General features: G+C 39.9%; 1 protein-coding gene across 1 annotated transcript in view; it reads left to right on the top strand.

The window, feature by feature from the left end:
* The first annotated feature begins 1,278 nt into the window (after nt 1-1,278).
* Nucleotides 1,279-14,630, top strand: part of ubl3a (ubiquitin-like 3a) — a 31,898-nt gene continuing 18,546 nt past the window's right edge. Inside the window, exon 1 of the mRNA XM_017717481.2 lies at nt 1,279-1,977. Within this exon, the coding sequence (XP_017572970.1) occupies nt 1,951-1,977 (27 nt within the window). The 5' untranslated portion in view covers nt 1,279-1,950. The remainder of the gene's footprint in view (nt 1,978-14,630) is intronic.

Genomic DNA, 14,630 nt, shown 5'->3' with positions numbered 1-14,630 from the left:
ATATCACACTAGAGAAAAAATTGGTTTTCCGTGATGTGGGCCCTTCAAATGCACATAGACGAGCCTGTTAGGTTTACAGTTTTTTGTACTCTAGAGTCAGTCACATGTAAACACAACTGAGTTCTTTCACAGCCCTAAGCTGAGTTGCTTTACTCCCAGAATCTAAGTCTGGAGAGCAAAAGAAAGGCATCAGTTTCTCTATTTGGTCTATCCCAGGTCCCTGATGTGCATTTATTTGTACCTTGTTCATCGTGTATCTTTCTCAGAATTTCACAACAATGGCTTTTGTGTAAACTTCCTATTATGTACATTACAGTGAAAAATCAGGAAGTAATTACATTTTGGTTAAGACGTGAACACACACACGTTTCCACAAGTCCAAATTAAAGTATCTCAGAGAATCTACCTGGGTTTGTGTGGCTGTTATTTCCGTTAAGAGGACAGACTGGCTCACAGGAGTACGAACCCTTTTCTGCGGAGGCACCAAATAACCAGTTGCAGATTAAGGAGTTAATCCTCTTCAGGATCTATGAGCCAGACTCCTCATGATAGAACAAATTCCTTTTAGTGCAACAGCATAGATACAGACATCAAGGCTTGCTGTGATCCAGCACACCGACATATACACAGACACAAAGACAAACACACACACACACACACACACACACACACACATAGATAAGAGGACCAAGTTGTGCCCTTGTGACGTGTGGGTATCTTTTCAGAGGACGTAGGATTTAAGGGTGTCTATTTCGAACCTGGAGAATTAAATTAGACTGCTCAGGGATGGATTCATGCATTGAGTAAAAAAAATGACAAGCCTTTTATTTAAACATACATAAAGGCAAACAACGATTCAGTCTATAAACCCCTGGTTGGTAATTCTCATTTTTCCTCCTCAAGTAGATGATGTTTTTAGTGAAATCCGCAACTTCAGCCATTAATTTACAGATATGATAGATGAAATGTAGCAAGAATCCGATTTCGTATCTATTGAAATGAAAAAAAATTTTCGTTAATTCAGCTACAGTAAGACGCTGCGGGAACTTATATTCCACCTGTAATCCGACAAACTCCGCCTCCTACGCTACGTTTGGCTACTAATTCATGCTGATCGTGGGGCAGGAGGCTTGATCCCTCTAGCCAATCCTAGCGCAGGGGGCGGGGCGTCCGGAATACGGGCGTGAAAACAGAACCGAATAAAACGGAAAGGTTTTGCTGATTCCTCTCGCCCCGCCCCTCTTTGCTTAATCCACGCGGGGGCGGATCGCGCGCATCTACATACCAAACGACGCCGCGCCTTTTTATCTCCGAGCCCAGCAAAGCAGCTCCGCTTTCGCCGCTCCGCTTCTTCTCCCCCCGCCAACTGCCGCCATGTTTTTGTGAGGCAGAATGACAGCAGAGAGAGCGCAGAGGAAGACGAACGTAGACTGTGAAAAATCCTACACATAACAGTGTTTTTTTTTATTCGTTTGGATGCCCGGTTTTTCTCAGTAACGACATTACGACGGAAGTCATTTTGTAGGATTAATTTGTCAAAAGCAAGGATTTCCTCAGAAAAGGTCAAGTCTTGGATGTTATGGTACACTAATATTCTATTTTTCATATGGCGTAGGACACTTTTTCTAACATATCCTTTCGTTCAGGATGGGAGGGAATCCTCCCACGTAAAAACGAGAATTGAATTTTGTCCTGTCTTTTTTCGTACGTTCTGTGCTACCATGAGAAGTAAACGAATTAGATGTGTATTTAAAGACGAACACGTTCCTATATACTTATAAAACCTCCGCTGTGTTTACAACTTCGTTCGAACGGCAGGAGTAACAAAATCAACCCGAGTGTTTTTTTCTGTGGTAAAGTGGTTTCAAGCTATCCGTGGTGAACTGTCAAACAAAGAAGGAAGAAAACTTTTTAAATCTGAAGTGACTGTGCAAAGAAAGACGACAAAAGATGACGGGCAGTATCCCATCTGATATGGTAAGAATGTGTCATATGTTGTTATTTTGTATAGAACTGCAGGATGCACTGAAACTTCAATTGAATGCAGAGCTCTTCTCTAGTAAGGCTTGCCAAAGTTTCCAGAGCTCTTTGGAAATTACTGAGAAATCTAGGGTTGGCGTCAGACCCTGATGATAAGGCTACAATTAACCTAATCTGAGCTGTTTATGTGTAACCCTTCCAATTTTCCAGAGACCACCTCCACCAGAGATCCACAAGAGATCCACCACCTCCGTGAAAATCTTCATTATCACAGAGTTGGAATGTAGATATATGGCGTTATCACCGAGTTTATCTGATTGTTGGTTCCCACCTATACAGTGATTTAGCATATCTTATGTTTACACAGTGACTGCATGATTTTTGTGTTGAGATTATGGTGTAGAAGTGTGGTGAATTCTTTAATGATTAGAAACAGACCTTCAACGTTCTCAGCCTTTCGGCGTTTCCAGACTCTTCGAGAAGTATAATGGCATACATACTTTGTCATAATGATTTATGGTCTAGTTGCCATGTGTTGCAAGCCTGTCATGAAAATAATAGAATGATAGAAATTGGTGGGTTAGGTTATGAGCCAGACATTTGTGGATGCTTAAAATAATATGCTGGCCCCAGGGCTAGAGTTCATAGATTGGTCTGACTTTAGAGAAGGCAACTGACCTGTCTGTCACTATTGAGAGACAGTGACAGTGTCACCCTATAGAGATTTGCTTTGTGCTATAACTTCCAAGGCTGATGCAGGGTCATTGGCTGGCTGTAGTGGAAATTAACCCTTGCTTAGTCTATTTCTCACCTGACTTGACAACCGGCATAGAGCAAGTGCCAATAAACTGTCAAGTTCTGTTGGTTTTTATGCATACAAATGCATTTTTTCAGGCCCAGCCTGCATCTGACTTTATCTCCTGAATAAATCAGCCTGCATCTGACTCAGGAAGACCCTCTTATAGTGACCATGTATTCTGGAGACCAGAATTAAGATCAGATCTTTATGTAATGCCTTTTTCATTTCGAGGTTGTTAGAAATGTCATGGCATGCTCTATACTGCAATGTTAAGTTGTTGTAGCTATCATAATACAATAATCAGTGCTCTGAACATAAAACCATTATCACAGTGCATATTTCAGTCTGTAATGTTGTGTTGGCTGTTTCTACATTTGCATGGTGGAATCTTAGAGCATGGCTATTATACATATACCATATACCTATTATACATACCATATGGCTATTATACATATATGCTATGCCATGTTTATCCCTTGGCTGTTATTACATGTACATGGTGGAGTCTTAGGCCCTCACTATAACTTCTGGCCTGATTGTAATAGTAGATACTCTGAGGAAATGGTCAACAAGCTGTCAAAGATTAAAATCGTCACAGCTCTGAAGTTTTGTTGTCAGAGAGCACGTTTGACATGTTGTCAGGACAATTCTGTACCATAGTTTTAAGCATCTACCAATACAATAGTGTGTGAGCAGGGTCATTCTAGAAAAGGTTGTGTTATGTGTTCTAGGGTTTAAATGCCCATTTTAAGCATCTTTATCTCAGCCATCTCATATTCAGTCCCTGAAACACCAGCTTGCATCAGTATTGAGGGGGGTTAAATTGGGGACTGGGGCACTGCAACAATGGCAGTATTTGTGTGTCTGTGTGTGTGCTCAGGCACATTTGTCTGTGTGTGGGCATTTGGCTGAATGGGTTGTGTCTTTATGGAATGATATCAATTTTCACTGAAATACTGAGTGCTGCGAAATGTAAATCAGTGATATTTGCAGATTCCCAAAGCTGAAAAGGCACGATAAGTTAATACTGTGACATGCAGACAGTTCTTGGCAGTTCTTTCAGTGTTGCTTATCGGTATAAGCATGACTGGACTGTGTCACTTGGACCGTAGGTTTCAAATCTCACTCACTGTACACTAAGAGAACCCTAAGAGGAACACCCATTACAATGGAAATGTCACTTTAGCTGTTAAATGACCCCCTCCATACTGTGTCCAGAGTTCCCATGTCTGACTGATGTGGAGGAGGAGGTCTTTGATGCTGCTATTTCCTCTGCATTGGTCAACACTTTTTTACATCCTGATCAGGATTCAGCTGATATAGGATAATGTCATGTTTGAGGTGTCTAAAAATATGGCCCATGATACATGATATGGTTTTCAGGATTCAAAGACTCAGACACACATCACAGGCCTCTCTGTAAAATACCTGAATGGGGAATTCCAATTTTTTTTCCCAAATGTCCATATAATTCAATCATCAATCTAGATAAAGTCATTCAGAGTTGTTTGATGTGAAATGGTGCATTGTACAATGGTGATGATAAGAAACAATGGTTGTGATATCTGCAGTGCATATATAACCATTTTATTGGTCCTAGACATCTACCACTCCGCATAGCTGAGCTCCAACCCTAATCCACCACACCCGATCCAGGTAATAAAGGCCTTCGGGGACCTCCGAATACAGAGCCGCACAGCTGCAGTTTCTTTACTGCGTACAGCAAGATGCATTTACCTTCATTGTATTATGATTCAGCGGGTCTCAAAGGTTGGAGACATAAAAGTCTTGATTGATTCAGGAAGACTAAGAGGATGTAGAGTTTGCCTTTCTTTCCTGACAGATTGCTGTGTCACTGAAGCTTTGCATAGATTTTTTTTACATTTGGGGTGACTGAATTCAAGGCTCAGTGAGATGAGAGATCACAAAGGACAGGCTCATTGATGTAGTCAGGCTTGATTAGGTTATGCTTAGAGGTTATGAACAAACATCTGATATGGATGTCTACATCTGAATGTGAGGCCATGCTAATATTAATGGGAAAGAGCAAGCTAGGGCATTCCTGACAAGGCTTCGGGTCTATAAGGGTTAACATGTCTACAGAGGGAGAGGAAGTGGCACAGACTCTCTCAATAAAGAAGCCTTTCAGTGGAGTGGTCAACAATTTACAACAGTTCTATGAGAGAGGTGCCCCAATTCACTCATACTGCCTGCTGGAGCTTTTTTGCTAGCAGTTTGTGATAGTTACCATTGTGTTTAACTGGATAATGATCCATAATATTCATTCAGTTTGAATATATATAAGAGTTGTGCAATTAATAATAATAGGCTATATTAATCTAAATGAAATTAGGGCCTCTGCTCCTGATTACAAGGGGCAATAATTAATACACTTTGTTTAGCTAGTATTACATCACAGTTAAGATATAGCTGGCCCTACTGATCAAATTATAGTAGCAGTAAATTGTCTGAGACTGAGAAATTGACAAATGTACCATCTATTATTGATGCTTACTGTACTGTAAGTCAATTACTAATTTTGTTGACTTGGAAAGGAGAAGAGAGGCTTCTTGATGACACTTTGTTTTTTGAGGAAAAACTGGTTTGAGTGTGTCATGAAGTCGCTTTCAGTAATTTCTGCAAGTTTTTTTTTTTATGATTTTGCCTGCTCAGTTCATCCTTAAACATGACTGATGTTTTTTCAAAGGAACGGTTGTGTGGTCTGTGGAAAAGGTGACTGCTTGGTATTTCAGTCACACATATGAAAAGACTTAAAGAAAAAAAAGTGGTTCTAGTGCTTTCATATGCTGCTGTACCATTCTGCTTCTCTCAGGGCCTAATGATATAACTATGCAAACATCCCTTTGTAGGCTTTTATTTGCAGAAGTCAAAGATTTAAATCTTAGTCCAGATTCCCTTTTCCTGGCCTCAATGTCTGCCACTGTGATTGCACAATTTTTCACTTTCCAAAAGCTCTTGATTTGTCTGGTACTATTTGCTTTCCTAAAGGGTGTCAAATGGATTCACGTTTGTATTATTAAAGTGAGTCTGTCATTCCCTCTTTTGCCATTTTTAGCTCACATCATCATGACTTCAGAGTTTTGTTTTGGATGACCTGGAGCTATGATGTTTCTTTTTGTGCATTACCATAACTAGGATGGTTAGTTATCACAATCAGCCACTTATACATTTCAGTTCATAGCTTTATTTCACAGAAATGCACGTCAGCCTGAATATATACATTTGATCATGCATTCATGTACAACAGGGATGCCTTGCGGAGTTTAATTTCAACTCTTTTCTAACAAAACTGCTGCAAGTCATCAGGGTTTTCAGGAGTGCCTGAACATCACAGCTTGGTGCATTACATTGTGAGTGGGAGATATAATGGTAAAAGCAACATACTAGTGGAAATCTGTGGGGTGGTGTGGCTTCAACCACACTATTTATAACATGATTGATTATTTCTAGTAGAGTGACTGGATAACAGCTGTAGCTAGTGCTAGATGGCAGATGAACGGACCTCTGTTATTCCAAACGTGCAAGTAGAGCATATATCTGACAGTCCTTAGCAGTGTCACCATTTTGAAGAATTCTTTCAATACACAGTCTGTCAACTACCCAAGAACAATTTGTGTTCATGGCCTCCCATGCTCTCTAGCTACTCCATTGCCTCTGCAAACTGAATTTGAAGACATTTGAAGAAGTCTTATGATTTTTATAATTAATTTTGCCTGTGCCCATGTTTTATTGCCTTGCATTATTTTCAACTTGTAGGCCATTTTAAAATAGATTTCACAGTATATGTTTTATAATTCTATATTTTTCATGAAATGTGCTTTATAAATAAATGGGGTATGGAGGGATAGGTCGACACCCCTCCCCCACTCTCTGCAGATGCCTGCCCTTCACATCAGCAGGCACGTGGGCAGCGCCTGCAGGGCGAGAGACTGCCTGCCTTCATCTAGCACACAGAGAGAGGACGAAGCACTATTCATCTCTTTTTCTCTTTTTTTCCTCCATCCCATTTTCCTGTTTGCTTCTCCTTGGATATCCCTGGATCTCCCTTACTCTGTTTCAGTTCCTTTTTTTGTATCTCCGTTGAACCTGCCACTTAGTGTCATGCACCAACCTGGCTTGAACGTTTTAAGTAAACAGTACAATATTACAGTGATACAGGGCATTGGTGTAATATGCCTTTATCAATTATGTGTGGGCATTAAGTATTTGGATATCAGCAGCCATAAGGTATTGTATGCATGCAACACCCATATAGTCCAAAAAATTGATCAGTTCATAACATAAAATATTTTGAGGTAAATGTAGTATTAGCTTATTAAGTGTGTATAATAATTAGCAAGTACAATTATTCAGGTGTCCTACCTAAAACTATCACCTCTCAAGAATCTAAGGATGTCTTTGGCTAGCACTAGACTAAGCTCAGAAAAGCGACCACAGGTCTACCAAAATTCACTTTTCCTGTGTATGATATAAGCATTAAATTGGCTTTTAATACTAGGTGTGAAACAGCTGAAGACACTGAGCTGTGCTTTACAAGGGCTTTTTAGTACATGCTCATCACTTTTATCCAGCCATGTCAGTATGAAAAGATAAGCTCTTCTTTTGTAGGCCCTGCTCAGTGTTGCTGTGTGCAGCCTGTGCACCAGAACATTTGCCTTGGATCAGACGTAACAGCCTTCCTCTCTCATTTACTTTCAGGGATGTTAGAAGCCCTTTCACAAGTCAGGTCGAGGGTAATGCAGCATGACTTTGGTTTACTCAGTACTGTCAACCTCATATCATTCTTTGAGGTTGAAGTGTTTGTATGTAAATTTGGGAGAAAGATGGTTTGTGCAGTTTAATTTATTCACTGCTGGAATAATTGCCTGCTTAACTTTGAATACGGTCAGAGATTGAGTGAGTGTGTGTGTGTCTGTGTGTGTGTGTGTGTGTGTGTGTGTGTCTGTGTGTGTGTATGTGTGTGTGTGATTGTGTGTGTGTGTGTGTGTGAGAGAGAGAGAGAGAGAGAGAGAAAGAAAGAGAGAGAGAATATGAGCGTGAGTGTCCTTCAGTACTGCTGATGAGGCGTCTGGTCAGGCTGAGGCTGCAGCTGCTGTTGTGCTGTGTTGGTGATTAGCTCCGGAAGCTAATGCTAGCACTCCAGTGCTAATGGTTGTGATGTGATGTACTCACATGAGTCAGGGAAAAGTTAGGAGAGTGATAATTGAAGGAGAGGACATGCCATGATTCTTCAGGAAGTTATTGAAAGTCACATGCTCAAGAGACAAGGGTCAATCTATTAAGGAAAAATCCGCTGAATACCTTTTCATTGTTAGGGTTAGGGTTAGGGTTATGTTAGTATGGATGGATGTTTTGGAGCAAGTGGCAAACCTTAGTGTGGTCATTGCTTGTAAGCAAACACAAAAATTGGTAAATTGAACAAGGATCTAAGTCATGAACAATAAGCAAAGTCATTTCTAGACACTCAACTAGTTCTAACAGACTTGTTAAGCCTAGAGGGCAACCTCCAAGGCAAAGTGAGGGCCTAGCTTGCTTTGCTACTGCAATAATGTGGCGTGGTGTATTTAATGAGGTTTACTATTAACATTAGCAACATTTTGTAATTTTCTTTCTCTTGCTATTTCAATTTTGTATGCTTAATTTATTTACGTGATGGGTGAGCAGTAAAACATTTTATGCAGGTTTTTTGTTTCACATTTTTTTGCAGATTAATAGAATTTATTCTTATAATATTCAACAGAATGCACACCCCTAGAATCAATAGTGTCCATCAGAGTTCATTTATAGTTTGCTAGCATTAACAAGGATTGTCATGACTTCACTTTCTAGTGATGAGGTAGGTTTTATTAAGGGTTTTGTTATTTAGTTGCAGATGATAAAGGTATGCCGTCATGCTGTCATTGCTTAAGAGGAGATCTAGAAAATACATAGTGTTTCATGTTTTAGATTAAATTCTTTTATTTAGAGTTTTAGTGAAACTTTTGGAAGCAAAAAGAATATGACACATAACCCCATCAAAGTACAAAATATTTGCAGGCATGATATTAACCTCTAAAAGTGGTTAAATTTGTTAAGCCTATAAACACTTGACATTTGGTTCATACTGATTTACCATTGTGAGTATAAAGCTAAATGCATGTTAGTTACATACCTGTCCAAGAAGGATGTTGCTAATTCTGCATTCAACTTTATCCCCTTAGCATGTAATAATTCTTTCTGTCCTTGAAGAGTTTTAAATGTTGGCTTTAACACATTTCTTGTTGTTGTTTATTGGCAGCTCAGTGTTTTTTTCCCTACAGTACCCTTTTTTCCCTCTGCTGTTTTCTACCTGAACAGGTGGAAATGTCTAAAATGAATGACAGGAGGTCAGTGTAAACACCGACAAGCCCCCTGGTTTGTAGTGCAGTTTTTCAAGTATGGTTTCTCAGCCATATAGTACACTTGTGCTGAAGCCATTGCTAAACAGTTTTTTAAGATCTTGTTCCACTTTTTTTTTCCATGAAGAATATGTAAAAAAGAAAAACAAATCTCCTAATGCAGCTTCTATCATCTTTCACTGAAGTCATAGTAGTGATTGAGCAGTGAGAGAAGAGGAGCTATATGCACAAAAAAAACGGTCAGTCAAAGTGCTTACCTGCTGGCTGTAAGTATAATCATTTGCTGCAGTAACGTTCTGAGCACTGATGTTGTTCCTAGCATTTTGCATTGCAAATAGTTTTGCAATGTCTATATCAATCAGATATGGCCATTTATTACATTACTCCTGACCTCACCTACAGCATTTAAACAGGATGGAAGGAATCAGCAAATGATGTTCCCAACATTAACTCCAGCTATGAGGCCCAAAGCCATATAGAAAGATGGCCATAAAGGCCATAGTAGGCATTGAGGCCCAGCTTGTCAAAGAGCTGAGAACTGACTTTTTACTTTGTAGTAACCAATACCATAGGAACCCACAAAGAGAACAGGTCTAGACAGAAGGCAAGCAAAAGCATTGTGACTACGAGCAGAGTGGAGGTGAAAGTTAGCCACTGTTCATCTTCAGGATACATAGTGGCAAAACACCACCAATGGACAGTATGCCGTAATTCCATTCTCTACTAGCAGCATCCATCTTGTGGCCTGATCATTTAGTAAACCGGTTCTACTCAAGCTGATTCATAAGTTCCAACTATATATATATATATATATATAAATATATATATATATATATATATATATATATATATATATATATAGTGGCATGTACACAATGTTTACATCTGTATTATCACCTGAGGACCTTAAATAATGAGATTCTGAGATGAAGCAAATAAAAACGTAGCATAAACCACCACATTGTTACATATTAAGAACAGCCTCTTTAGATTCTCATTCATCTTGTCTCTGTAGGCTGTTTCTGGCTTCTTCTTTCTATTTTGTGTTAGTGCTTTGTGTGTTCCAAGTCTGATTCCATTAGTCTGTGCAACATTATCCATGCTGGTATTGCCATATTCTTCACAGTGATTTATTCCCATTGGCTTTGGAATGGGACATTACATAGCAGCACTTGGAGAAGAAAAAATCTATGAAAACATATGGGGTGAAATCACATGCCATAATTAGTTCTGAGGTGTTGTTGTTTTTTGCATCACAAATGGTCCTCTGTACTGTGTACTGCCTAAAATCTGAAGTAAAAATGTACAAATTAAGCACAGGCAGAGATCTTAGTTTTCTTCCTTCTGTTTTTTTCCCCTCATTGTCACTGTCTTTTTCCAGCTGTGCCAGTGGTTATCTACATCTAGTTTGATGTGGTTCTCTTTCTCTCCCAGCACTGAGCAGTTCTTGAGGAGAAATGAGCCTGATCTTACAGAAATCTGATAGATTCTTTGGTATCAGGTTCAGACAATTTAATTACCACTTTATACTGAGTTGTGGTTAGTTGAATTTGACTTGACCAAACAGTTTGATCACTTGCATTATACATGATTTATAAATTGTTCACATTCATGATTTCAACTGATGGACGATATAGTAGCATAACGGCTACTGCAATGGCTTATAGAAGAAAGACATTTGTTCTCTGTATCCCTTTGTGTTTGTGTGTATTCAGATTTTTAATCAGGAATGTTGTGAATCTACATCTCTTCCTAGTATATCGATATACCTATATGGACATTTTATGCTCTGTTGTGCTTCATAAACCAATTAGATTCTGTTTGTTTCTTTTTTCCTGCCTGGTCTCTGTCTTATTATTGATTGTGCATTAATGTTGAGTATCTTGTGTATACTTTTTGCTTTGCGCTGGATATCATGTACTGTCTTTTTTCTGAGAGCCTTTTCAAGCATTTGTTGTAGCATTATTTGTGTTAACTCTAAATATAAAGAGTGTAAAGAAAGCTCTTAAATAAACCTGCCCAAATGGGGTTTTTGCAAGATGTGCTAGAAGAACTAGGTTTGGACCTAAAACACCTTTCATCTGTGTAAATAAGATGTGCTAGAGGAACTAATTTTGGCCCTAAAACACCTTTCATCTGTGTAAATAAGATGTGTGAATATGAAGAAACTGTGAAGAAAATTTAATGGATTATAATGAAGTTTAAATTTCAAGTTTAATTATAGTAAATATAAATATTTTAGCAGGAACTCAAATTGGTATAGAACTTTTAAATTAGGGTAAACTTTCAAAAGATTCTTCATACTCATAAATATTCATTCTTCATACTCTAAATCCCTGCTAATGGTTCATTAGGGAAGCAAAAGTGATTAGTTTTGTAGTTATGTTACAGTTAGAGCAAAATGATATGCAGCAGAAAAAATTATACAGCAAATATATAGTATACAGCAAAAGTGAGTACAGCCCTGTTTTGTCTAATTATATAAAAATTATTATAATATAATAAAATTATATTTTATTCAGACCTATCCAGGGTGTATCCCACAGCTGGGATAGGCTCCAGCACCCCCGCGACCCAGAAGGAGAAGCGGCTTAGAAGATGTGTGTGAGTGTGTGTGTATATTTTATTCACACACTCTGTTGTAGTATGTTAATGAACCAAGAGTGAGTACACCTGTGATGTCCTTTCCAATTAAAACTAATTATTTAAGCCCTTTTACACAATTTGACAACATTTAGCTATGTGGCCGCTTGACAGTTTTTTTGTTTGCTGTGTGAAATTCAGCCTGACTCACCATGGCACAAATTGTCTGAAATAGTAAGAAACCAAACAGTTAAGCTTGACAATGATTGAAAAGGGTTTAGGAACAGTGGTAAACTACTAGGCATAAGCTGAAACACAGCTGCAGTAGTTATTAGAAAGTGTTATAAGAGCCACACTACCAGTATCTAAAGGCGCAGTGGCTGTCTTCGAAAGATGACAAAAGGGCACAGTCTGCTATTTATGCAATCTTGCACTGAGAAACAGACGGGCCAGTGCTTCCAACTTAGGACAAGATTCATCTTTGTAAGTTGACCTCTCAGTGAGTGCCTAAAAAGCATGAATATCTCTTTATGGATGCCGTTCAAGAAGAACGCTGTTGCTAACAAGAGTAAAGATTGCTAAATAATATTCAAATAAGCCTGATTTATGTTAGCATTAAAATGAACTTGTTTGGATCATTGTGTTTGATGTGAGCCTGGCCAGGATCACAGTGACTGCATACACCGATCAGGCATAACAGTATCACCAACTCCTTGTTTCCTTGTCCATTTCATCAGCTCCACTTACTATATATGTGCACTTTGTAGTTCTACAGTTACAGTCCATGTGTTTCTCTGCATACTTTGTTAGCCCCTTTTACCCTGTTCTTCAGTGGTCAATTCCCCCATGGACCCTCACAGAGCAGGTACTATTTGGGTAGTCTATCATTCTCAGCACTTTGTTTTGGGTGTTTCATCTGGTCAGAGGAAAGAAGACAAGGAAAGTTGGTGGTGGAATGAGGAAGTCCAGGAGAGTATTCAGAAGAAGAAGGCAGCTAAGAAAAAGTGGGATAACCAGAGAGATGAAGGAAGTAGGCAGGAGTACTGTGAGGCTAGTCGCATAGCAAAAAGAATGGTGGCAAAGGCAAAGGCTCAGGCCTATGATGAGCTGTATGAGAGGCTGGACAGTAAAGAAGGAGTAAAGGTATCGCTTGGCTAAACAGAGAGATAGAGCTGGAAAGGATGTACAGCAGGTTAGGCTGATAAAAGATAGAGAGGGAAATGTACTAGTGAGTGAACAGAGAGTGTTGAGTAGACGGAAGGAGTACTTTGAAGAACTAATGAATGAGGAAAACGAGAGAGAGAGGAGGACAACGGGGGGAGAGATAGTGGATCAGGAAGTGCAGAGAATTAGTAAGGTGGAATTGAGCGCAGCTTTAAAAAGGATGAAGAATGGAAAGGCAGTTGGTCCAGGTGACATACTTGTGGAGGTATGGAGATGTTTAGGAGAGAAGGCAGTGGACTTTTTAACCAGGTTGTTTAACAAAATCCTGGAGAGTGAGAGGATGCCTGATGAGTGGAGAAGCAGTGTACTGGTCCCCATTTTTAAGAACAAGGGTGATGTGCAGAGCTGCAGTAACTATAGAGGTATAAAGTTGATGAGCCACACCATGAAGGTATAGGAAAGAGTTGTTGAAGCAAGGCTAAGGCAAGAGGTTCAGATCAGTAAGCAGCAGTTTGGTTTCATGCCCAGAAAGAGTACCACAGATGCAATTTTTGCATTGAGAGTGTTGGTAGAGAAGTACAGAGAAGGTCAGAAGGAGCTACATTGTGTCTTTGTGGATCTAGAGAAGGCATATGATAGGGTGCCAAGAGAGGAACTGTGGTACTGTATGAGGAAGTCAGGTGTAGCTGAAAAGTATGTTAGGGTGGTGCAGGACATGTATGAGGCTAGTGAGACAGTGGTGAGGTGTGAGTGACAAATGGTTTCAAGGTGAAGGTAGGGTTACATCATTGGAGTGGGTGGAGACGGGTGTCAGGGCTGATGTGTGACAGAAGGATAGCAGCAAGAGTGAAAGGGAAGATTTACAAGACAGTAGTGCTCTGTCTAAAAGACAGGAGGCTGAGCTGGAGGTGGCGGAGATGAAGATGCTGAGATTTTCGTTGGGAGTGACAAGGATGGACAAGATTAGAAATGAGCAGATCAGAGGGACAGTGAAGGTGGAGCAGTTTGGAGATAAAGCTAGAGAGGCCAGGTTGAATGTTGGAGATGGAGCTGCCGAGTAGAAGGAGAAGAGGTAGACCTCAGAGAAGGTTTATGGATGTAGTGAAGGTGGAGATGGAGATGGTTGGTGTAAAAGTAGAGGAGGCAATGGATAGGGCAAGATGGAAGCAGATGATCCGCTGTGGCGACCCCTAAAGGGAGCAGCCGAAAGAAGAAGAAGAAGAAGATCATTCTCAGCACTGCAGTAACACTGATGTGGTGGTGTATTAGTGTGTGTTGTGCTCGTCTGAGTGGATCAGAAACAGTAATACTGCTAGAGTTTTTAAACACCTCAGTGTTACTGCTGGACTGCGACGAGTAGTTCACCAACCAAAAACATCCAGCCAACAGCGTCCTGTGGGCAATGTCATGTGACCACTGATGAAGGACTAGAGCAGGGGTGCACAACTCCGGTCCGGCACAGTTTGGTGATTTACCTGCTCAACCACACCTGATCATCTGTTAATTTGCAGGGTTATTGGGTGTGTTTGAGTAACCTCAAAACCTGTGCTGGACATTAGCCCTCCAGGACCAGAGTTGTGCACCCCTACTCTAGTCCTTCATTAGTGGTCACTAGAGGATGACCAACACAAACTGTGCAGCAGCAGATGAGCTATCGTCATTACATCTATAAGATGGACTGACAAGGTAGGATTGTCTAATAGAGT

The sequence above is a fragment of the Pygocentrus nattereri genome, chromosome 18, assembly GCF_015220715.1.
Source record: "Pygocentrus nattereri isolate fPygNat1 chromosome 18, fPygNat1.pri, whole genome shotgun sequence".
Lineage (NCBI taxonomy): Eukaryota > Metazoa > Chordata > Actinopteri > Characiformes > Serrasalmidae > Pygocentrus > Pygocentrus nattereri.
The sequence above is the reverse complement of the archived record's forward strand: the minus strand, read 5'-3'. Positions and strand labels throughout refer to the sequence as shown.